At 50.2% G+C, this 24,426-nt stretch overlaps 2 protein-coding genes across 2 annotated transcripts; both read left to right on the forward strand.

The window, feature by feature from the left end:
* Positions 1-348: 348 nt before the first annotated feature.
* Positions 349-4,081, forward strand: FDXACB1 (ferredoxin-fold anticodon binding domain containing 1). The gene is made up of 5 exons (XM_068994857.1): positions 349-729; positions 1,244-1,400; positions 1,540-1,743; positions 2,143-2,301; positions 2,611-4,081. The coding sequence occupies exons 1-5, from the start codon at positions 471-473 to the stop codon at positions 3,767-3,769; spliced, it is 1,938 nt and encodes a 645-aa protein (XP_068850958.1). The 5' UTR covers positions 349-470; the 3' UTR covers positions 3,770-4,081.
* A 1,040-nt stretch (positions 4,082-5,121) lies between these two features.
* Positions 5,122-24,168, forward strand: ALG9 (ALG9 alpha-1,2-mannosyltransferase). The gene is given in 16 exon segments (XM_068994652.1): positions 5,122-5,171; positions 5,173-5,304; positions 5,637-5,775; positions 6,017-6,151; positions 6,383-6,453; positions 7,279-7,367; positions 7,799-7,934; positions 8,242-8,329; positions 8,443-8,548; positions 12,136-12,258; positions 13,736-13,890; positions 15,482-15,611; positions 16,268-16,415; positions 16,707-16,836; positions 19,312-19,442; positions 23,252-24,168. Coding segments are annotated over 16 exon segments (1,884 nt in total). The 3' UTR covers positions 23,373-24,168.
* Positions 24,169-24,426: the final 258 nt, after the last annotated feature.

Consider the following 24,426-nt stretch of genomic DNA (forward strand, 5'->3'; position numbering starts at 1 on the left):
AGGAAAGATGGAGAGGGACTATTTACAAAGGCCTGGGTGACAGGCCAAGGGGGGATGACAGAGAGCAGGGTTAGATTGGATAATAATAAGAAACTTTACCCTGTGAGGGTGGTGAGGCTCGGGCACAGGCTGCCCAGAGAAGCTGCGAAGTGGCTGGAAGTGTTTGAAGATGGGGCTTGGAGGAACCTGGGGTAGTGAAAGGTGTCCCTGCACAAGGAGATGAGCTTTAAGGTCCCTTCTAACCCAAACCATTCCGCGATTCTGTGATCCTACGATCCCTCGGCTTTTTAACAACTGCTTTTTTTTTTTTTTTTTTTCCCTTCTTGTTTTCCTCCCGCAACACCCATTTCCTGCCGCACGCCGGCCGGGAGAGCTCCCCCGGTCCCCGCTCCCGAACCGCTCCCACTCCCGGGGATGCCGCAGCTCCTCCTTCTCCGGGACACCGCCCGGCTGCCGAGGAGTCCCCGGGGATGCCCGCGGGGGCCCGACGCCACCAGCAGTGGCCACTGACCGCGCCGCACGTCATGAGCGAGCGCCGGGGGCTGCGAGCCGGGGCCATGGGGCCGCCGCTCCGCCGCGTCCTGCTGCTCGGAGAGGGCAACTTCTCCTTCGCCGCGGCCCTGTGCGGGGCTCGGGGCACGCACGTCGTGGCCACTTGCTACGAGAGCGAGGAGGAGGCGGCCGGGCGCGGCGGAGCGGCGCGGAGCATCCGCCGGCTGCGGGACAGCGGTGCGTGCGCGCCGGGGACAACCGGGGACAGCCGGGCTGGGAATGGGCATGGGCATGGGCATGGGCACGGGCATGGGCACGGGCATGGGCACGGGCATGGGCATGGGCATGGAGCGGGGGCTGCTGCTGAGCCATTCGCTGGCACCCTCCTGGCACCCAGAGTGGCATCGCTGCCCCGCGGGACCCCCCTGCCGTGTCCCTTGGGAGCCCCCCGTCACTCCAGGGAGGGACTGGAACGGCCCAGCTGGCTAAAGGAAACACCTCAAAATGCGATCGGGATGAAATAGTACGGAAATAGTACTGAAACGACTGTTTTCAACTGTCTGCGGGAGTTTCTGCTGCCTTGAAGGAGGGCAAAGGGCAAAGGGAACCCCACAGGGCTTCCTGGTGTTCCCCGTGCTCGAGGCAGCTCTCACCTACCTAAAAATGCCCTGGAGGACTCGAATTCCCACCTTTCTTTAAAATTTGCCTCCTTGTTAATCATCAGAGCCTTGTTTTGTGTTTGCTGTTGCAGGAGCCGAGGTTGTGTTCTCTGTGGACTGCACCAAGCTGAAGGAGTACTTTTTACCAGGAAAACGGGAATTTGATCGTATCTATTTCAACTTCCCTCACTGTGGGAGGAAGGCTGGGGTGGTGAAGAACAGGGAGCTCCTTGCCCGCTTTTTCCATAGGCGAGTAAACCAGAAATAATTCTGTGTTAATTAACTGCCGTGGCACAGCTGTCCAGCTGCATTCCAGGTGTTTTTCCGGCACTGGGGGATCTGTGGGTGTGCTAACAGGACTTTTCTTGTTGCCTGGCTTCCCTTCCAGCTGCGCAGAAGTGCTGGCAGAGCAGGGAGAGGTCCACGTGGCCCTCTGCAATGGCCAGGGTGGCACTCCTGCGGACCAGCCCAGGAGGGAGTGGCACAACAGCTGGCAAATCGTGGCTGTGGCAGCGGGAGCTGGGTTTATCTTGAGCGACGTTCACCCTTTCAAAGCAGAGACTATCCACGGATACAAATGCACAGGTTACAGGTAACCATCACATGGCAAAACTGAAATTCTGATGTTTGTGCTCTTAAAGCCAGCACTAGAATATTCTTTCAATGTCTTGTTGGCTGGAGAGGAACTCCTTTTCATTTTCCTTAAAATTTTCCTTAAAATAGCTGCAGTTCTTGTTCATCTCTAAGCAGAATAGGCAAGATTAAAATGCAAGCTTCCTGCCAAAGCACCCTCTAAAAATAAGACTATCTGAGGATTTTAAAGGTCAAAAGCATCTGTTTCAGAACATGTATCAATCTCAGCCTAAAGACAGGAGGACTGTGGGGGTTGCTGCTGGCAGGGACCTCTGGCCATCATCTGGTCTTGCCTACTTGTGGCACATTAAATGTCAGAAATTATCAGCGACTTTGCTCTGGTTTTGTCTATTTTCAGGAGTCAGGATAAATCCTTCTGTGTAGAGGGTGCTTTGAACCACATTCTCACACGGAGCACACCACCCCTGTGTTTAACACCCATGAGCTGCAAGACACAACTGGGAAGCCAAAAAGTTTCTTTTCAAGTGCCACAAGTCCTCGCTGATAAAATTAATAGGTGAGTTTCATAATTAGTTTCTGATTGGCAGTAGCAGCTCTCTTGCTCTCAGTGGGAATGACCAGCAGAGGAGTCACATAAAGGCACGTGGTGACTGCTGAGTCCTTTTTTGCAGTTAATTCCTGATTGTAACCTGCAGACAAACGTCACTGCCCTGAAAACGTGCATCACCTTTGGTGAAAGACTTGGCTTGGTCAGGTAGTTCCTGGCTTAAGAATGTTTTGGGTGAATTGCTGGGCTCTATAATTATGGCCACAGGAAGGAAATCTGTGTAGTGGTGTCTGTAATTTGCACTTTTATTTTTCGCAGGGGTTTCCTCAAAGTGAATTCAAGTCATCCAGTAAGGACAATAAAGGAGAAGCTCAGTGCAGGGCTCAGCCAGGCTTTACCACTGCAGAACATCAGCTCCTGCCTTCCTCTGCTCCACCAGGGTCACCTCCAGGGTGTTTGCCACTCCAACATCTTCTGGATCGCTCTGAGCCCAGGGGAGGCTCCAAGCACTGAGGAAACATCTCAGGGACTGGAAAACGCAGTTTGGTTTTCCCATTTTGGCCAGGACACAGATAGGAATGTCCAAGAAGGATGCCCCATTCCAAAGCAGTTTTATCTTAGGCCTTCCCTCCTGCCTCATGCTCAGGCAATAATACAAAAAGGAGCCTTTTCCCCAGGGACACTTCATGTTCTTTCTGGGCCAGTTTTCAGGCAGTGTCGGATCACTCCCCGCTCCATGCCTGTTTTCCATGAGATGCTCGTTGTGCTTGCAGTTAGGAGGGGCACAGAGAACAGCTGTATCCAGATGTTGGTGGATAACATTAAAACCACCACGAGTTCTCTTCACCAGGCCGTTTCTGGCGTCAAACCCAGCATCAGCCTGCAGGAAGCAACAAGTTTTGGAACTGAGGTAAATGACTTTGCTGCTTTTGAATGTCAGCTGGGTGAAATTCAGCACTTCATCTGCATGGGGACAGACCCAGACCCCTCAGGCTCCTGCGTGGGGGTTATCAGGACAGCTCCTGATGAATTAAAAAGCAGTGAGCTGGTTGTTGTCTCGGTCTCGCTGAACCTGGACCTCCTGGCCATGCTGCTCTGTGGAATATCCGACTGGAGAATGCTCTGGACAGCGGACAGGCGCTTTCTGCAGCAGTTTCCTGAGGGAGAGTTGAGGCTTTTCAAGAGTTTTTCCCTCTATCCACCTTCCTACGTGCACGATGTCAGCTTCTGGGTTCCTGACGGGGAGGAGTTTGATGAAGTGGCTTTTCACACCCTTGCCAGGAGGGTGTCAGGTGAAATGGTCATTTCCATCCAGTTAAGGGACAGTTTCCAGCAGCCAGGGACAGGACGGAGGAGCCTGTGCTACAGGGTGACTTTCCAGTCCTGTGACAGGGCCCTGGGCTGCCGGGAGGCAGCGGAGATGCAGCTGCGTTTTCGGGAGGAAATGCAGCAACACCTGGGTGTGACCCTGAGGTAGAACATCTCCCATGGTTTCCAGGGGCTCTGGCAGCTCCTGTGCCGGTTTCTGACCTGGAGAATGTCACCTGCATCTCGTTGGAACTAACACTGTGTTATTATTGCAGTGCCTCCCACAAAGGCAGGGTGGACTTTGAGCACCTGCACGCGTTTAAATGTGGGATTCCTGTTAATGAGGACCAAGCGCTTTCCTGTTCTCTGTGTGTGTGTAATGAAACCTCGTTTTATAAAGTGGAGCCTTTCTTTTCTGGGGTCCTGTTAGACTGGGTTTGATCTCTTTACTAATACAAATTCCTGCTGCTGCCCACCCTGAGCCTCCTCTGGCCCAGCCTGAGGCCGTTCCCTCTCCTCCTGTCCCTGTTCCCTGGGAGCAGAGCCCGACCCCCCCCGGCTGCCCCCTCCTGTCAGGGACTTGTGCAGAGCCACAAGGTCCCCCCTGAGCCTCCTTTGCTCCAGGCTGAGCCCCTTTCCCAGCTCCCTCAGCCGCTCCTGGGGCTCCAGCCCCTTCCCCAGCTCCGTTCCCTGCCCTGGACACGCTCCAGCACCTCCATGTCCTTCCTGTGCTGCCCTTTCCCCGTCTCCTGAGCACAGGGGTACCAAATAAAGAACATTCTCCACCGGTGCGTTCCCCATTTCCTCACTTTTTCTGCCAAACGCTGCCAGGGTAGGGGCAGGGCGGGGATGGAGCCTGGCTCGGACATGGGCGCGCAGGACAGGGACCGGGTGGGTGATGGACCCGGCTCTGCGGGGCAGCGCTCTCCCTGTGGCTGTCCCTCTGTCGGTCCCTGTCCCTCTGTCAGTCCCTGTCCCCGTGTCTTTCCCTGTCCCTCTGTCAGTCCCTGTCCCTGTGTCTGTCCCTGTCCCTCTGTCGGTCCCCGTGTCTGTCCCTGTCCCTCTGTCAGTCCCTGTCCCCGTGTCTTTCCCTGTCCCTGTGTCTGTCCCTGTCGCTGTCCCCGTGTCTGTCCCTATCCCTCTGTCGGTCCCTGTCCCCTTGTCTTTCCCTGTCCCCGTGTCTGTCCCTGTCCCCGTGTCTTTCCCTGTCCCTGTGTCTGTCCCTGTGTCAGTCCCTGTCCCCGTGTCTTTCCCTGTCCCTCTGTCTGTCCCTCTGTCTGTCCCTGTCCCTGTGTCAGTCCCTGTCCCCGTGTCTTTCCCTGTCCCTCTGTCTGTCCCTGTCCCTGTGTCAGTCCCTGTCCCCGTGTCTTTCCCTGTCCCTGTCCCTCTGTCGGTCCCCGTGTCTGTCCCTGTCCCTGTCCCCGTGTCTTTCCCTGTCCCTGTCCCTCTGTCTGTCCCCGTGTCTGTCCCTGTCCCAGTCGCGCTCCCGCCGCCGCCCGGCGCGCGCTGCCCTCACCCGTGATGGCGGCGGCGGCTTCGGCCGCGCTCCCGCAGCCGCTCCCTGCCGGCCGCGGCTGCCGCGGGCCCCGCGCTGCCCGTACCCGGCATGGCCGCCAAGGGGGCCCGGCAGCGGCCGCGGGCGGGCGGAGGGGACGCGGCGGGGCGGCGGCCCGAGCCCGCGGGCGGCGAGGAGGCGCGGAACGAGTGGGTGCCGCCGGGCACGGAGCGGGCACGGAGCGGGGCCGCGGCTGAGGGGCCGAGGGGCCGCGGGGCCGCCGGGGCCGGTGTTTACACGGGCGGTCCGTGCGGTGGGGACGGTGCTGGAGCTCGGCGCTGTTTTGGGGGCTGGTGTGGGGCGGGGGGCCAGCCCTGAGCCGGGCTGATGGTGCTTCCATGTGAGGGGGCTGGCGTCCCCCCACTGCCCAAATGCCACACTCAGCCCTGTGCTCGCTGTCACCTTGGTAGCCTTGATCTCGTTGCTGACGCTTCCTGCTGCGTTTTTGTAATTTTTTTTTTTTTCCCCCCTTTTGGATTAGATCATCTGGAAGCAAAGCCGGGCAAGTTTGGGCCCCTGAAGGATCAACAGCTTTCAAGTGTCTCATCTCGGCCAGGTTCTGTGCAGCTCTGCTGAGCAACATCTCGGACTGTGATGAGACCTTTAACTACTGGGAGCCGGTGAGTCCCTTCTTGCCCTTGGGATTGGGAATTTGTACTTGGCCTGTGCAAATACCCATTTATTTAGGACCTTGTGCTCTCCGTTTCAGTCTGTAGTTGGCTTGTGCAAATGCAGATTTATTTAGAACCTTGTGCTGATCCCTCTGTTTCAATGAGAGTTTTTTTTGCTCTGGAATTCAGGGTGGAAAACCGTCTGCTCTGTGTGCTGCATGTTAATTTATTTATTTGCTCTCTGTTGTAGACGCACTACCTCATTTATGGGAAGGGGTTTCAGACATGGGAATACTCTCCAGCCTATGCCATCCGCTCCTATGCTTACCTGTGGCTCCATGCCTTGCCAGCCTGGTTCCATGCCAGGGTTCTGCAAACCAACAAGGTAAATCAGATGTGTGGAAGCTGCTTTTGTGAGGAAAAAATGTGCTTTGAGAGTGTGTGAGGCAGCTCTTCTGTTTGTTGTTGGAACTGACTTCATGTTTATAAAATGCTGTCTTGTTGACAAACATTGACCTCCCTGTAAGGATTTCCAAGGGTTTGTGGGTTTCCCCTGATGCTTTACAAGCCCATTTTGTGTCCTGTGCCTCATTCCAACTCCGGCTGTGTCTCCTAGGTTCTCATCTTCTATTTCCTGCGATGCTTCCTGGCCTTCCTGAGCTGCGTTTGTGAACTCTACTTCTACAAGTGAGTGCCAGTCTGTCTGCAGGGGATGTCTGGGAGCAGTGTGAGTGACGTACGCAGTTACTGCCACAGGAAATAGGCTTTGAAGCTCGTGTGTAGATGAGAAAATATGTGTTCTCGTGATAACTTAATGAGATGTTGGTCAGAATGCCACAATTAGGACAAAATTGTACTCCCAGATCTGCCACCCACACCTCTACTCCAGCATTTTGTTGACTCCGCTCGTTTTCTCACTGCTGGCAGCAAGCAGGGTGGGAGTGTTGTAGATTGAGGAGAGTCTGGTGCTGTGTTTGCTTATCACAGTGAATTTGACTGGAACACATTGATTGTTGCTGTCTGTAATCTCTCTGCCAATGCTGTTTACAGCCACTAAAAGCAGTAGCCCTAACATGCAATTATCTTGTCTAAACTGGATTTTTATTTTTACCTGCTGCCTCTTGATTCCTGGTTTTCAAACCACTACCTTGCATGACTTTTCTGTTGCCAGTAGTCTGGGTTGGAGGAGGTGAGCAGTGGCTTTTTTGCATGATGGGGTTTTGTGAGGGGTGAGACTCATAAACAGATTGATGTGTGCAGCAGTGCAGCCACCAGTTCCTGAGGCTGGCACAAGCACAAGTGGGAGAAGCCAAGTCCCATCCAGAGTTTTGCACTGGTGTAACTCAGGATCTGAAATCCCAGGCCAGAGGCAGCAGCTGAGCGTTGGGAATCCCCCACCTCAGAGCTCTCAGGCTGCTCCATGGATTATTTGTGGTCCTGCATGCCTTGGGTGCTGCTCTGTTTTTGCCCTGAGGCTATTTTGTGGCACCTGTTTCTCTGCTGCTTCCCCAGGGCTGTGTGCAAGAAGTTTGGGCTGCACGTGAGCAGGCTGATGTTGGCCTTCCTAGTGCTCAGCACGGGGATGTTCTGTGCTTCTGCAGGTGAGTTGGCTTGACAGTGGCACTAACAGTGACCAAAGATGGCTCCAGAGAGAAGAAAATCCACAGCTCTAACACATCTCTGGAGTGCTCTTTGTTGTGTTCAGCTGGGGGTGTCTTTCATGACAGAATAAGCGTTGATTCAGATTTTGTTCTCTGTGTTGCAGTTTCCAGGCCTGTTTCTGTTGCTGCCTCTTGTTTTTTTTCTATTGCTGGGCCTTTCAAACGGGCTCTTGGCCTGCCTTCCTTGGACATCTTGGGTTCTAAGGAAGGAGGCTGATATTTTGGCAATGCCATTTGCCTTTGTGTCCTGTCCCCTCTGGCTGGTTGTACCTGTTTTCCCAGCCACTGTAAGACTTCTGTAAAACACTTGCTGCTGGTGTTGGGTAGAGTGTGGGGAAGCTGTGCTAACCCTCTCTCCACTTGCCCTACAGCTTTCCTCCCCAGCAGTTTCTGCATGTACACCACGGTGGTTGCCATGACAGGCTGGTACATGGACAAGACCTCAGTGGCAGTGCTGGGGGTGGCTGCTGGAGCCCTGCTGGGCTGGCCCTTCAGTGCAGCTCTGGGGTAAGGAGGGGTTTCTTGCCCTTTGTTACGTGGGTTTCACCTGGCTGGGGAGAATGGAGGGGTGGAGGAGAAAAGCAGCAGGGACTGAGCTGCCAGCCTAGCCCAGGATCATTGCTACAGGCTTCTTGGCTCTTGAAGAGCTCAGGTTGGGAAGATTTCCTGGCACTAATATGAGTAAAACCTGAGCTGGATGACTGGACTGTGGAGTAGAAGCAGAGGCCAGTGACGTGGTGGTTCTTTCTCTTACTTTGAAGGGGTGGCAGTGGGGTTCTCAAAGCCTCCAGCTGACAGCTGGTCTCTCTTTCAGGCTTCCTATTGCCTTTGACTTGTTGATCCTGAAGAAGAGGTGGAAAAGTTTCCTGAACTGGTGTGTGGTGTCCTTGATCCTGTTTTTGGTGAGTGCCTGCAGCAACACGAGGAGGGAATGGACTGCAGTAGAAGGGATGAGTTCCTTTAGGAAAATCAGCTGGAGCTGCTGGCACTTCAACCAACAGCTGCTTTCTTCCAGGTGCCCTTGGTGGTGGTGGACAGCTATTACTATGGGAAGCTGGTGGTGGCACCTCTCAACATCGTTCTGTACAATGTCTTCACCCCCCACGGCCCTGATCTCTACGGTGAGTTTGGGATAACAGGGCGGGGAGGGAGCCCGAGCGTGTCCGGCTGCCGTGGCCCGTGATTGGCAGTGCTTTTTCTGACGTGCCCTGAAGCCAAAGCAGCCTGCCAGCTCCAAAGGCTGCAGCTGCTGCCTCTGGACACGGGATGTCTCTGTCGAGCTGGGAATGCACTGCCCAGGTTCTCCACGCTGCGAGTTGTGCTGCTTTGGTTCACTTTCCGCTTCTGTAAGGCTGCCAGGAGATGTCTCAGTGTCTGTGCACAAGCGGCCCGTGTGTGTTTGTCAGCTTGAATCTTGTTCCTGGCTGTTGTTCCTCACAGTCAGGCTGCAGAACCTTGGGAAAGAGGATTGGTGCAGAATCCGTGCTTCTCTCTGTTCATATCCTGCACTTCTAGAGCTGAACAGCAGGAGAATATTACATTTCTAGCAGGGCTTCAGAAGGGCTGGCAGAGACCACAGGATCCCTGCAGCATCTCTGTGCTCTGTTTGAGCCCAGAGGAGCTGTTCCAGGAGGGACTCAGCAGTGCTGAGCAGCAGCAAGGCTTTCTCTGGCTTTCTCTGGCTTTCTCTGGCTTTCTCTGGCTGCTGCCGTTGTTGCTTCAGTTGAGGGGCTGTTTTGGGTGGTGCTGAGTGGTGATTTGTCACTTGTGCTGTGGCACAGCAGGACAGCAGCTGCTCTGCCATGGCTCGTGGCCTCTGCAGGAAGGCTCTAAAGTGTGGAGCTGTGAGTTTTCTATAAGTAAGCTCCAGGCTCTGATAGGTTTTGGCAGGGGCTTGTGCCTGACCTTTTCCACACTGGTGCACGAGTTGTTTCCAGAAGCCTCCAGGGACCAATCTGTCCTGAAGAGTTTTATTCACAGTGACATTCATACACCGTCCTTGGGCTAGTAAAACAGCCTGCCTGGAACTGCTCTTTAATGCAGTGTGGCCAGGACAGCGCTGTGTGTTTAGAGAGCTTCAAAACACTGGGGAGAAATAACACTACCAGAGGAGATGAAAGGCTGGCCAATCCCTCTTGGCTCTGGAAGCTGGGATTTCCCAACGTTCACATGATGGGAGCAGAGTCACCAACCCAGATCATCCTCCAGTGTAAGCACCACAGTATTTTGGAGACAAGGTCCAATTTATTTTTTTTTTCTTCTGACTTCAGCAATACACTCCTTCTACATAAATATTGTCTGTGCAATTAATATTTCCCTGGAGTGATTAGGTTTCTACAGCCAAGGGAGAAGAGCTGCTAAGTGTATATATCCCTGATTTTGAGGCTTTGGGATTCTAAGAAGTCATAATTTGTGACCAAGGTTTTGTCCCACTTTGGGCAGCTTTATGCAGCTTGGGTGGAACGTGCTGGAGCTGTTCATGTGGCGCTTTGCTCTGTGGAGTCCTGGTTCTTGAGCAGAGTGAGAATAAATGAAATGCAGCGAGCAGACTGTTCATTGTAGCAGCTCTGAATCAGACTTGCTCAGAACGAGGGCTGTGACTCATGACCAAGTGATTGCAGCTCAGTTACTGCTTGCCAGCTGCAGTTCCTGTGCTCAGGCTTCAGCCCAGGGTGGGGCTCCTTATCTTAAACCTCTTCTACAACTCCTCTGCTCTGGCCTGAGCTGCCCTCACCATTCCTGTGGACAGGGTGCAGCGTGGGTGAATTTGATTCACTCCTGAGTCTGAGTTCTAGAATTGCTCCCAGGGCCATTCACAGACTCAGAGCTCAAAGCATTTTCTCGCTCTGTGTCTGACAGTGCTTCCAGCTGGTTTTCCTCATGGAACCACCGTGCCAGGAGCTGCCTGGGTGTTCTTTTCCCACTGCTTTCACCAGTCTGTCTCATCTATCCCACACCTGCCAGCTCTAGGATGTGGGGTCCTTGCAGGAAGCTCCATCTCCTCCCCTGGTCTGTGTGGAAGCATATTCCCATTAATCCTGAGCATGGAGAGTTCTCCAGTGTCCCTCCCTGCTTCAAAGACGATGTTCTGGGCCAGGACTTCTTGCATGCAGTGGGGTCATTCCTTTTTGATGCTGCAGTTCTGTCTTGGTTCACCTTGAGCCTTGTGGATAACAGGAATAAAAAGCCTTTTGCCCTGGGAGGCTTTGAGCCTGAGTGCCTCTGAATGGGTGACCCAGCCTGGTGCTTTTTGCCTGCTGTGCACTGTTCTCTTCTCTTTTTTTCCCACTTTTTATTTTTTTTTATCCTCTCACAGAGAAGAAAATCCCTCATTGGAGAAGGAGGGGAGGCTCCAGTGCTTATTTTTTATGGGCAATTCAGTCACACTGCGAAAAGATGTAAGCGAGCAGCCTTTTTTTGGTTAAAGCTGTGCTTCAGAGCAGCTGATCTGTCTATTGGCAGCATTAGCTGGGCTGTATTTGGATTGTGGAGGAGTTGTTTCATAAAGCGTCCTTCACTCCTGACCCCCAGCTGCCAAATCAGAGACAAGAGCAGAGAGTGGTGAATTCAGGGTGAATTTCCTTTGCTTTCCATAGCAGCCAGAACGGTGACAGGATGGTCCCTGGAATTATCTCTTAAAGATTTAGGACTTCTTTTTATAATTGCTGTTTGCTTGCAGTGCGAGTAACTCAGGGTTTCCTCTGTGAACCCGAGTTGCTTGGCCAAGCAGTGACTCCAGTGCCATGTTTGTGACATTCCCAGGGCAACTTCTCCCCTTGTTGAGCTGCAGAGGTTTCAGGTTTTCCTTGCTGCTTTTCAGTTGTCTGATTAATTTCAACACGGACCCAATTTAAGTGGCTCTGATTGCAGGAAATTGCTGTGGCATGTGACACATGTCACAACAGTGCCGTGATTAAAGCCCCCGCGTGTCATTTACTGGCTGATTGAGCTAATCACACGGAGAGAGTGGGAAATGTGTGGAGAGGAACTGGCATTCCTTATTGTTAAGGGCTTTAAGCATCCTGAATTAAGAGTCTAAATAAATGACAGTTGGACTGGAGTTTCTTTCAGTTTACATTCTCCAGAGCTTGCAGCCAGTTCCCAAGTGTGGAGGCAGAGCTGCCTGGCTCCTGTTTGTGTCAGAACAGGCTGAATTTGGGACATTGAAATAGTGCTGAGCCTAAGGAGGGACCAAAACCAGCATTTAGTAGCAGAGTCTTTGTTGGGGTGAAGTGGGAATGCAAACCACTTTCCTTCTTAATCCTTTTTGCTACATCTTCTGTTCCTGCCAACCCAGAGTGAACGTCCTCACTCCAGAATTACTTGACATTGTGTGGTTTTGTGTTACTCCTCTGCAGTTAGAAAGGAAGAATGAAGCTGGGGTCAAGTTTCTCAGTTTTGCAAGTTTCCACCTCTGCTTCCTTGCTGGGCTTTCTGAATGCAGGGCTGAGCTCTGTGTCACAGAATTCTGCTGGCTGTGGGAGCGGCCTGGGATTCATGAACAGCAGATGTGATACTATTTTGCACTCCCAATGGAAAAATAAGGAGAAAAATAATTTCTGAGAAGGAAGACAATGAAGTTTCTTGGGCAGGAGTGAGTGTGAGATACTCTGGTGGACTATGTCAGGCAAAGAAGGTCCAAAGCTGCTGTGCCATCCGTTCATGCTTGTGTTTCAAACCTCTCTTTGCCTTTTTTCTCACCCTTTAGGTACAGAACCCTGGTCCTTCTATTTCATCAATGGCTTTCTGAATTTCAACGTGGTGTTTGTCCTGGCCCTGCTTGTGCTGCCTCTGACTTGTCTGATGGAGTGTCTGCTGCAGAAATTCCGTGGTGAGTGCAGGGCAGCTGGCAGAGCCAGACTCAGGAGAGTTTGCCTGCCAAAGAGCAGCTTTTCTTTATTGGAAGTGAAACTGGGAGCAGTGAAAACTTTTGGAACACCAGGAAAGTTGCTAGAGCTCATTAGAGTTCAGGATTGTTCCTTGCCTCCACCTCAAGAGGAAAAATGTGTTAGCAAAAGCAGGCCTGACAAGGTGTGTGGTTCCTAACCTTCATTCTGACATTTTATGCATCAGGAATGGGCCAGGCAATGATCCTAAAGGGGAAAGAAGCTGTCCCTGGTGTTGTTCCCATCTTGTCTGCAGCTGGACATGGGTAGGAACCTTTTGGGATTGAAGCTGGACTGTCCCATGCACTGTGGGTTTTTCAGCTGCCAGGCTCCCCGTGCCCTGGGAAATGTCCCTTTGGGGGTGGATATAGTGAGAGTTAAAACAAAGGAGGAACCAGAATATTCCCTACTCCACACTGGGCCTTTTCTTGAATAAAATGACATCAGTTTAAACACGTGACACTTGGTAAGTGACTCCAGAGGGGAAGTGTAAATTCTTCTCTGCTGCTTTCCTACGGAAAATTCATCAAGTGTCAGCAGCAGCCTCCAGATTCATCAGCCCCGTCAGTGCTTTGCTCTCTCTCTGTTTTTTTTTTTTACTGAATACAACAAACAGTAACACAATCGTCGATGAAAATGTACGTTAAGGGGTGTTTGCTTATATCTGTTCCTTGGCTGTGAGTGCCAACCTCTCAGAAAGCAGTAAAAGCTCAGTAGGAGCTCCTGTAAATGCAAGATTTCCTGCTGTTCGCCTGGTGTTCTTGTGCTTAACAGCAGGAGCAATTCTGCCAAGTGCTTTGTTCTTATTGTCTGTGAAATGCCGTTGGCTTAATTGCTTAACTCTGCTGTTGGGAGTAGTAAGGGGGTAGGAAAGGGACTGAAAATCGTCAGGCAGTGCAGAACCCTCCTCAGTGTGACTGAAATTCAGGGTAATTGTTGTTATTTTTGAATCTGTTATTTCCTCTGTTAAGCAGAAGGCACCTGGGAGACCTCTCCTGCCGTTATTTTTGTAATGAGGCAATGAAGGCTGGGGACACTTCAGGCACTAAACAACCATTTGGAAGGGGAAGGGGAGATCCTGAGGAGGCCCTTTCTGATCTTTGTGTGTACAATGCCCAGCAGGAAACCCAATACCTCTGTCTGCCTGTTCAGACCTGGCAGTTCTTGATGAGTTTTGTGTCTTGCTTGGATCCAGTAACACTTATTTTCTGCTTTTGGTCTTCCCAAGGCTGTGGGAATTGTCAGGATTGTAGGAATCTGCAAAAATCCTCTGAGGAAGATGCCCTGCTGGCTGTTTGGGTGTGTTACCTGGATTTTAGCAACGGGGGTGCTCAGAACAGGGTGGGCTTTGGGTGTGAGATAGGATTGTGCAAGAGAAGCAATTCTTGCATTACTCCTTTGCTGAGTTTTTGTTTCTTCCAGTTCAGAATCTGGGCCGTCCCTACTGGCTGACCCTGGCTCCCATGTACCTCTGGATCCTGATTTTCTTCAGCCAGCCCCACAAAGAAGAGAGGTTCCTCTTCCCCATCTATCCCCTCATCTGTCTCTCTGGTGCTGTGGCTCTCTCTGCTCTTCAGGTAAATGTTAGTGGTTTTTAATGGATAGCTGAGAATATTTCCCAGCCATTATTTCATGATGACTTTGAGTCGTTCTCCAATCCCAAGTGGGAGTTCCTAGAGCTGTGATGTTGTAGTGCCAACACCACACAAAATCCAAGAGGTTCCAAGAGGGTTCAGTAACCTGCTGATGGAATTGTGCCTCCTTGGCTGTCCAGCTCTAGGGGCAGGAGTGTAGGAAATGCATTTTGTGTTGTGTTTTAGTAGGAATCCCTCACTGGGTTGAAGAAAGGAAAAGGGATCTCGTTTAAATGTTGGGAAATTGCGTTGAACATTTGGAAGAGCCAGAAACTGGATGTTTAGTAAACATCACTTGAAACACTTCACAGAGCAAAGCACTAATACAGATTGATATAAACCTTCCCAAAGCTCAGAGTTATTCATCTCCTGCTGTTAAAAAGGCTCAGGAATGCAGCCAGGAGTCCCTGCTGGAGCCTGTTCCAGCTGTTTGGCCTCATCCTGCTGGTCCTTCTCTGTCCTGCTGTGCAGCACTGCTGGAATTCCTGCCCACCCCTCAAATCACTCACCCTTCCCTTGCTCAGATCTCACTCTGGATCTCCACTTATTCCCCAGATGAGTTCCAGTCCTTGCATCCCCACAGCATCCAGCTCTGTGATGTCACCAGTTTTATGGCTCTGACAGAGAATTCCTCTGTGCTCTCAGAACATCACAGGGCAATGTTTATTTATTTTTAGTTTTGCCAAATACGGCTTTAGGAAATTTTCATGTACATTTCCTGCATATTTCACCACTGTTCAATGACGTTTTGCCCAGTATGGAGCATCCAGCTGAGAATCTGGAACTGATTGCCCACCAGCAGGACAAGCTTGTCACTCTTCCCCTCCAAACCACGTGGATTTGGCTGTTATGAGAAAAATGCAAACAGGACAAGAGAAAGAGAAACCAGCTGAGGGTAGGAAGTGAATAAGCACTCCTGCAGAACAGGAGGAAGGGACCAAGCCAAGGACTGGATGTGTTTGCTCCTGGGTATTCCCAGAAAGGCTTTTAAAGTAGAAAAACCTAAAGAGCTTTTCTTTTATTAATTTTTCTTTTATCAATTTTCCTTTTATCAGTTTCAGAGTGACTTAAAGCTGGATGCAGAATGTGCTCTGTGTTCTTTTATCCACTTCAAAGCTGTGGTTTGAGCAGGGTAAACAACCATAGGTCACTCTGGAAATCTGGGTCATGGAGCTTAGACAGGAATTCAGTCCAGCATGGAAACTCAGGTGTGTCTGTGCAGGGAACTCCTGCAGAAGTGTCCCTGGTTCACCTGGGAACAGCCAAGCTGGAGCCCTTGAGAGAGCACTTTAGGTCCAGAGGCTTTCCTAGGGAAAAGAGCTGAAAACTTCTTGAAATACCCCAAATTATCCCTTAAATATGACTGAACCCTATGAGTCCCTGTGCATTTTTATGGCTCTGAATTAAAAAAGCCCAGAGATCTGGTGGGAGATGCACTGTTGTAAAGTCTTGATGAAAAATAAGAATTTTGCTGAGCAGACCAGAGTTGGAATAACTTTATATTGTCTCTTTTTTTTTTTTACTCTTCCCTGAGAAATGTTACCACTTCATCTTCCAGCGCTACCGCCTGGAACACTACACAGTGTCCTCCAACTGGCTGGCCCTGGGGACTGTCTTCCTCTTTGGCCTTTTGTCACTGTCACGCTCTGTTGCCTTATTCAGAGGTTGGTATTTCAGATTTGCTCTCTGCTCTCCTGGCCTTTGGGCTCAAGGGCTGCAAAAGTTGTGCTGCTTTGCCTGTAGAAATCAGGAACCTCGAGAAGTTTGGATGTCACTGCTGCAGGGGAAGGAATTAGTTCTGATGGTCGCCGTTAATTAATTATTAATGATACATTCATCCATATATGTGTGAGTGGATCACCAGAATGACATCACTTAAAAATCCTCTGCTCTTCACCTGCCACCAGCACAACTCCACTGATCTAAAACCTGACTGGTATTAAAGCAGATATTTCAACTTGCAGATAGATAATCCCACTTGGAAAAGCATTTTCCCGTGTCAAACTTGAATTAGGTGCACGAGTCCTTAGTGGAGATGGTTTGGACATTTCTGGAATCAGAGCCTTCCCACCTCACCAGTATTTTTTGGGGTTTTGGTGGCCATTGACAGCCAGGACAGGGGAATGAGAATTAAATTGGTAGGGCACAAGCACTGCTAGAGGAGAGGGAGTTTTGGAATCCGGCCACTCTTTAGCATAGACCAGTTCATTTATTCAGCTGAGTTATCAGTTAAAAATGTATGTACGAAACAATTTTTTGAAAGCTTTCATTAAATGCCCCTCTTACTTTAACCTTATTTATGACTTTCTGCCTTCCACAGGCTACCACGGGCCCCTGGACCTGTACCCAGAGTTCCACAGGATTGCCACTGACCCCAGCATTCACACGGTGCCCGAGGGGAGACCAGTCAATGTCTGTGTGGGCAAGGAGTGGCACAGGTTCCCCAGCAGCTTCCTGCTGCCAGACAAGTGAGTGCTGCAATGGAAAAGGTGCAGGTTGGTGAGAGGGATAACGAGGGACATCATAGTGAGGGGGGTGATAATGCATGTGGGTAACCCTCAGGACCTTGGATCTCTGTGTCACAAACAGTGGTAAAGTACCCAAACCAAAGGATTCTGAGGGGGCTTTGTCAGCACATTGGCCACAAGCTCCTGGGAATCTGTGGTGTGCCTGCTTCTTTAGCTGCCCACCCTTGGAATGATGTCCTTGGTTCTGCTTTTGGTGCTCTCCACACAAAATGCTTTCCCTGTTCTCTGCAGTTGGCAGCTCCAGTTCATCCTGTCGGAGTTCCGGGGCCAGCTGCCCAAACCCTTTGCCAGGGGACCCATGGCCACACGGATCATTCCCACGGACATGAATGACCAGAACAAGGAGGAGCCATCTCGATATGTGAGGATTTATTGCCGGTTCCTTTCCCTTCCCTCGCTGTGTAATTTAAATTAATGTAATGCCTCTGAGTGGATCTCCCCATTTCTGTTTCCTGGGGAGTTCCAAACCAAAGATGGTCCCTCTGCAGCACTTGGAAATCTCCCCATTCTTGTGAGTGGTTTCTGTTTGCCTTCCATCTGCCAATTTTAAGACATAATGATAATAAAAGAAGCAGCAGAAGTAATAACTCCTAATTACTGCAGTTTTGGGTTTAGTGTGGTGTGTTAATGTGATCACAGGAATGAGTAGTTCGAAGTCCCCCACAGAAAATATTTGTCACTGAGCAGGAATTGAAATTTCCCTCTTCTATTTGTTTTTAAATATAAAACTATTCATCATATTTGCAACTGAGGAGGAGGAACTTAATTTGGAACTTAATTGCATTAGTGATTTCAGTGGGAATCTGCTAAAATAACATATATTGGTATTATTGATTTATTTCCTGGTTGGACTAAACTAAACCAGTGCACAAATAGGAATATTTTAGAATGATTGCTAGCTAGCATGTTTAAAATTACTAACAGGTTAAGTCTTGGCAACCTTCTGGGTTAAAACTCTTATTTTGAGGCTCATTATGTGGTTACTGGAAAGGGGATGGAGGCGTGTTCCCACCTGAGAGGAGCTGTCTGCTGCAGTGCATTTAATTTATGAAATCTTTAACTGGGGCTTATTTTTAGCACAGACAGCTGGCTGCTGCACAGCCTGTGACTAATGGAGCAAAACACACTTTTGTTTCATGCTTGTTCCTTAATGTCACCCTACAACTTTGTTATTTCTCGTGCAAGCTTAAGGGCCTAGGACTTCAGAAATCAGAAATTAAACGGGGTTAAAACTCTTACTTATGACCTGCTAATTACACCAAGAGATTAAGATCTTTCCCCAAATTTAGTGAGTACAAGCACACTCAGATTTAAAAAAAAGATAGAAGAATAATTAGCAAGAACTGGACAGGACTGTGAGAGTGAATAAATCCAAATAGCACGAGGCTCTTGGTCAGTTAAAGGGGAGAAAACAAAGGGTTCAGAAGGATTATCTGAGCCAGGGATAAAAGCAATTAATGGCTACAGATCTCACTGTTTCAGGTGTGAGTATCTATTACTGCTCTGCTTGGAAATGGAAGAGTGAACCTCAGTGTTTCTGTTGCTATGAGACACTGGGGAAAGAGTGATTTGATCTTGTTTTGCAATCTCTCCTTCCTTAATCACATTGAGCAGCACTTACCTTGCACTTGCCCGGCTGGGGAGGTGCATTTGTCTCTGAAACTGCTAAGAAAGAGATAAGGAGTGTTATTTCTTACCGAGATACATCCAAGCAGGACCAGCAGATTAGGCCTAAAAGCTGTTAACAACAGCTGACTTCAGACAAAGGGGTTTTCGAGCACTTTATTTTCACTTCTTACACCATCCAGACCCCATGGCAGCAGCAGATGTGCCTTTAGCTCCAGCTCTGTGCCGTTCCCACTCCTGTCAGTCAGGATGGGATCCAATTTAGCTCTCCTCCACTTGGCAGAGCAGTTGCATCAAATAAAGAAAGAGTGGGAGGAGGAAAAGGAAAGGGGAACAGAAGAGGAGAGGATGTAATTTAGAAATCCCTCGCAGCTTTGTTCACTAAGACTCATTCCTTTCTTTCGTTTCAAGGTCTGTGCATTCCCTGAGTCTTGTGTAAATCCCCAGCTCAGTGCAGAGGTGCCGTGTTGGCCCTCTGAGCAGGAGGAATATCATGCTTGGCTTCACTGTAACTTGTGAAAATACAAGGGAAGCCTGTCTTGCACCTGGAATTTGAAGTCCCAGCTCTTTTAGGGCAGCATTTAGGATGAGACAAGTGAGATCCTTGAGGCAGCAACTTGTCTTTCTCTGAATGATTCTACATCACTTCCAGAAAAACTTGGTTAGTGGTTTGGGAGTCCTTCTGCTAATGAGCCAGAACCTCTCCCAGGGCCTGGAATGTTCCTCTCACACAGAGGAAGAAGTGGATTCAGCATCCTCAGCTGTGTTTCCTGTGGTGTAATTTCATTTGCCACTCAGTTGTGATGCCACGGAGCCATCTGCTATCCACCTAATTAAATTGTTTTCAGCCTAAATTGTTACATGAAACCCCAAAGATGCTTCAGAAAAGGGATCTCAAGCATGGCCAAGGAAGTTGGCAATAAAATGTTGTGGGAGAGAGCACTGAACCTCCCTGAAGGAAGAGTTTGAGGGGGTAAGGCAGGATAAGACAAAGGATTCCCAGCACAAAGGGGGAGGTTTCATAACGTGAGTCTCCTGGTGGATTGCCCCACAAAGGCTTTGCTTGAAAACATTCAAATTCTGTTACCTGTGTCCTGCAGGAAGCATTTCACCTGTTGCTAGAAATGTAACCCTCTTTTCATGGCTGTCAATGAACACAGACAACCAGAGCTGCAGGAAATGAACCACAGGAATGTCTGTCTTCCTGCAGATTGACATTTCCAAGTGCCACTACCTGGTGGACTTGGACACAGCAACGGAGAGCCCACGGGAACCCAGGTACTCCTCCAACAAAGAAGAGTGGGTGACCATTGCCTACAAGCCATTCCTTGATGCTTCCAGGTAGGATTTGCACTTTGGAGAGGGAGGGATGAGGGCTGGCAGTCTGTGATTTCTGTTTGCCAAAGTGGACAGGGAGGAGAGATCCGTTGGCAAATCCAATTTCCAGCAGAGTGGAACCTTTGTCAAACTCCTGCTTGTAAAATTTATGAGCTGAGTTGCTTTAGAGGGTGAAACCCTGTGAGGAGGGTGGTGAGATGGAGTACTGTTATAAAGAAATAAACAATTTCTTTATAAAGCCTCCTGCTGAAGCAATGTTTTTTGGGTTTGAGGTGGATGTTGCCTCCTCCCAGGAGACTTTTCACTCTTTCTTGTCCCAGCCAAATTCAAGACAGGTATAAATCAGTCTCAGAGGGGATGAGCTCTTCAAAATTTTATGAAAGCTGGCAAGCAGAGAGAGGAGGCAGTCAGCAGGGCCACACCTCTACTGGGCACCAGAAAATCCATGGAAGAGATCACTGCTGGAATCTATTCTGCAGTAGTTGTGCTGCTCACTGAACAACTTGCTGGTGTGTCTGTGAGAAGCAGAGGTGGGATTTGTTCTCCTCCAGGCTGACAGGGGAGGGGATCAGGGTTATCAAACTGGGAATGTTGTTCATACATGCCTGCAGGTAGAGGAACTCTCTGCTGTACGAGGATCTTACTTAGTCCTTTAGAGCTCTGGCCGTGAAGGTGTCACACCAGGACAGAGGGGCTGGCTGGAAAAACCTCTGTAAAATCCAACCCAGAGTTCAGTGCCCTCCTGTTTTCCATGAGAGACCTTGTGACTTCCTGGTACTTGGGCCCTCCAGGGAGTGGGGCTGGGACAAGCAGTGGGAAGGAGTGAAAATGTTCGAGAGCTCCCAGGAGAGCTCTGGTGTTCCCAGCTTGCTGACACAAACAACTTCTCTTGGCAAGGTCTCCCCATGAACTGTATTTTCCAAGAGAACCTGCTGCTACATTTGGGCAGCACTTTGGGAAGTTTGGCCAATGAGTTTTATTAATGAGGCTGTTGAAGCATCAGAGGCACTCCTTGTGCAGAGGATTTGCCCTTAAATGTGCATTTCTGCTTTAAAGCCACATTTGTGTGTTCCTGGCTGGCATCTCAAACCCAGCACCTGCTTCCAGTGCCTTGGAAATGCCCCTTGCTCCCTCTGAAGTGTAAAACCACTATGAAAATACAGCTTTTTGGGGTTTTATCATAGCTAGTGAGGAACAGAAGTGTCACTTGGGAGCTGAGTGAAGAGTTCAGGTTTGCAGCTCAGTGGTTGCAGAGCAAGGGGTAAAAAAACCCAAACCCTATCAAGCACCTCCCCAGCTCAGCCCAAAGTGCAGCTCTTGTTGTGTGGAAATAAATGAAATAAATGAAATAAATGACCCCAGCAGCCCAGCTCAGTCCTGCTGCACTGGAGGCTTCTGGGGCTCGCTGCGAGTCTCCCATTGACGTCAGCAAGTGCAAATGTAAATCTCAGCTGGCTCTGATAAATGCTGCTGCTAATTGAATTAGAGAGCACTCCGAGCCACCAGCTAATTATGCTCCTCAGGAAGCTGCTTTGCCAAGGTCCATTTAATTCTATATTGGCTGAGCGCTCCGAATCTGGCACACAAAAGGGGAAATATATCACAGCTCCCCTCTGAGGAGCACATATTTTCCAGCTCTTTAGGCTGAGCCGTCTGCTTGCTCCACACACTTGGGTTTTCCATCAAAAAAAAAAAAATTCTTAGTGCAAAATTAATGATTGGGTCACCTTGTTCGAGCATAGCATTACCCTGGTTTGATGAGAGCCTGTCTCATTCCCTTTAATGGTGTTTTCCTCTAGCTGTTTTCCCTGGTTTTATTTTAAAAGTAGCTGAATTACTTCTGAAACGTGTGTGTTGGTACAGAATTTAACCCCTAGAGGAGGTGCAAATGTTAAAGGGTTTTCAGAGAGCTTTGATGCTGAGCTTCTTGTGGCTGGGAGGCGCTGGGACCTGCCCCTGTGGCACTGGGACCTGCCCCTGTGGCACTGGGACCTGCCCCTGTGGCAGAGGTTCAGCTCCCTCCTGCCATTCCCTGCTCTTCTCCCTCCTCCTGCCTCTCTCTGAACGCTGCTGGCACCAAACTCAGGTTACCCAATGCAGTTTGGGAGGAATCTCTCACACCGCAGGTATCCACATGCTGCCGTTCCATGGAAGTCTGTGAATTTGGGAAGGGGGACTGGAACATCTTCACTTGGGATTTCCTTCCATCCCACAGCAGCCTCCTCTGGCACTGCTGGAACAGAATTGAGTTGCTCTTCCTGAAATTCAGGCAGAAGAGGCTCAGCTCCAAGGGTCGCTGTGGTTCCAGCTCTGGTAACGGAGCATCTCTGCAGAGATGCATCTCTGGCTCCTGTCACGTCTCTGCCTTAGCTGGGAGCTGCTCTGTCCTGCAGCAGTGCCTCCTTCAGAACCCAGAAAACCTGGAAAAACAGACCCTGCTCACCCAGCTTGGAGTGATCATGGCCCTGCTCCTGCAGCCTGGGAGCTGAGTGCTGATTAAGGCTCCACACACTCAAGTCTCTGGGGGACAAATTTAGCAGCAAATGCAAATAGAACATTAAATATATTCCTGTCATCTGTCACCCAGCCCCTTCCCTGTGCCATCTGCTGTCTGAGGTGGCTGAGCCCAACACAGAGAGGTGACAGGAGGTGAAGGTTCCCCGTCCCTGAGCAGGGAGGGGACCGTGAGGATGCAGGAGCTGCCTGATCCCAGCTGAGCCCAGCCAGGCTGTGCAGGAGCCCCAGGAGCCCCTGGGGAGATGCAGCTCCAGTGGCAGTTCCTGCCATTGTTTTCCAGCTATATTTTGAAAGATCTCCAGTGCTGCCTTACAACAAGCAAATGAAACACAACTCATCTTTCTGCTGAAAAAAATACTGGAATGGGATGTCCAGAACAGCAGAGCTGGGGGTTGAAGTGACCAGCAAGTGTGAGCCATCCCTGACCACTCAACAATCCAAACTGGAGTGCTGCTGCTGCTTTTCTGAGCTCTGTGTGCCTGGGGTTACACTTGTGGCTGGCAAACGTTGGTATTTCCCATCCAGTTGACCTTAAAGACATAAAGAGAGAAGCTGCAGTGCTGAGGAAGCAAAACTCTGCCTCAGCCCCAATTTCAGTGAGTTGCTCAAATTTTTGAAGCTTCACAAAGCTCGGAGCTGCTGCTGAAGGACGTTTTATTTGTCCACTTCACGCTGAAACCTGGACTTTATCATTAGTGAGAGAATACATCCATTCAGCATGCTCTCAGCCAGCACAGCTCCAGCAATTAGCAACCCAATCAGAGGTGCTAATTTCACCCAGCCATCATTAAGCCCTCTGTGCTCCACTGGTCCAGTTTTTGAAAGGCTGTGAAATGCCAGCTCCCAGCACTGGCAGGGCATGGAGTGAGTGTGGGCTGCAGAGCTGCCCAGCCCTCTGTAATTCAGTATTTCCACAGATCAGCTCAAGAGCTGAACTTCAAAACGCCAGTGCCCATCAAAGCTGCTTTTTGCTCCTCAGAGGGGCGTGGGGAAAAGGCAGCCAGAAAGATGGGATGGAAAGGAGATTCCAGGAGGGAAATGCAGCCTTTCACCTTCCCAGTGCCCTGAGGGACAGTGCTGTGGTATCCAAGGTCCCCTGGGTACCGATATTTGGGATTTTAAATTTCTTCCAATAACTACAGCACCTTCCTGCCCTCTGTCCCCCTCAATCCTGCAGGGAATGGATGGTGGGCATGAGGCTGCTGCTCTTAGTGACAGAAACCAGCTCTGGTCGCGCCAACAAGGAGAGAATTGGGCACTTAAAAGCGATTTGCTTTTCCTTTCTGGTTTTTCAGGTCCTCGCGGCTGCTGCGGGCGTTCTACATCCCCCTGCTGTCGGAGCAGTACACGTGGTACGCCAACTACACCATCCTGAAACCCCGCAGGAAGCAAGCCAGGAAAAAAATGGGAGGCTAGGAACACACCTGGGCCAGCAAAAAAAAAAAAAACCCCAAAGCATCTGCTGGCACTCTTGGACAGCTCCCTGTGTGAAGGATGGTGCTGGGAGGATTCCCCGATGAGCTCTGGCAGCCTCTGCTCCTCTGTCAGGGCTCTGCTCTGCCTCAAGCCATTGGAAAATCCAGCAGCCACCTATGGATGCATTATTCCTGCTGCTCCCTGTGTCGTTCTCTCTTACACCAGAGAAGAGAAAAATGGAAAATAAAAAGGGGTGGCACCGCCAGGCTGCAAATCTGGGAAAATCCAGCTCAAATTCTCTGTGTCTCTCCCCCACCCACCCCCCCACTGTCCTCACCTGCTCAAGCAGTGCTTTTTTTCACCCAGGGAGTTTTTTTTCAGGTAACAAAGCTTCGGAATTTTCCTTTTCCAAGGGGAAAAGAGGAAAAACACCTGACTGACAATGAACTGGAATGCACTGAATCTCAAGGAATGAAGCATCGTGCACCACAGAGGAACAGCCTAAAGCTGCTCTGTCCAGGAGAAATTTCCAAGGATAAACCTGTGCTTTTGGGAACAAAAAACCCAAACTGAGACAATTATGTGTTTAATGGGATCAGAGTGTTTGTGTTATCTGTGAAGCCAAGTGTTTGTTTGCTATTTATAATGATTTTTTCAAGATCCTTTGAACTCTAGATGTCAGCATCTTAAAAATTCTGGAATCATCCAGAGAGGAGAAGGATAAATCCTTTTTTTTTTTTTTTTTTGCAGTTCTGTTTCCCAGAATAGCCAAGATGTGTTACGTGGGTCCAACATGCCTCAGAGCAGTGCTGTGCTTATTCCATCTCCATTTTCAAACGTGCAGCATCACCAGCTGGATGGAAGGAGCTCTTCTTGCTCCCACCCCTGGGATTCTGTGGGGATGGGATGGAGCAGAGGAGGAGTTCTGCCCCCACTCCATGGTGTGACTGTGGTTGGGCTGGTGTGAGCAGGGGGATCAGGGAGCAGATTTGGGATCCAGAAAAGCTCTGGGGATCCATGTGTTGGTCCAGGTGCTGGATGCAGGGCTCAGCAG

This window comes from Aphelocoma coerulescens, chromosome 24, assembly GCF_041296385.1.
Source record: "Aphelocoma coerulescens isolate FSJ_1873_10779 chromosome 24, UR_Acoe_1.0, whole genome shotgun sequence".
NCBI classification, from domain to species: domain Eukaryota; kingdom Metazoa; phylum Chordata; class Aves; order Passeriformes; family Corvidae; genus Aphelocoma; species Aphelocoma coerulescens.

Coding starts and splice junctions, on each gene's coding strand:
- FDXACB1 (XM_068994857.1), top strand. CDS start 471: ATGCCCGCGGGGGCCCGACGCCACCAGCAGTGGCCACTGACCGCGCCG. Junction 730..1,243: donor CCGCCGGCTGCGGGACAGCG/GTGCGTGCGCGC, acceptor TTGCTGTTGCAG/GAGCCGAGGTTGTGTTCTCT. Junction 1,744..2,142: donor TACAAATGCACAGGTTACAG/GTAACCATCACA, acceptor GTCTATTTTCAG/GAGTCAGGATAAATCCTTCT.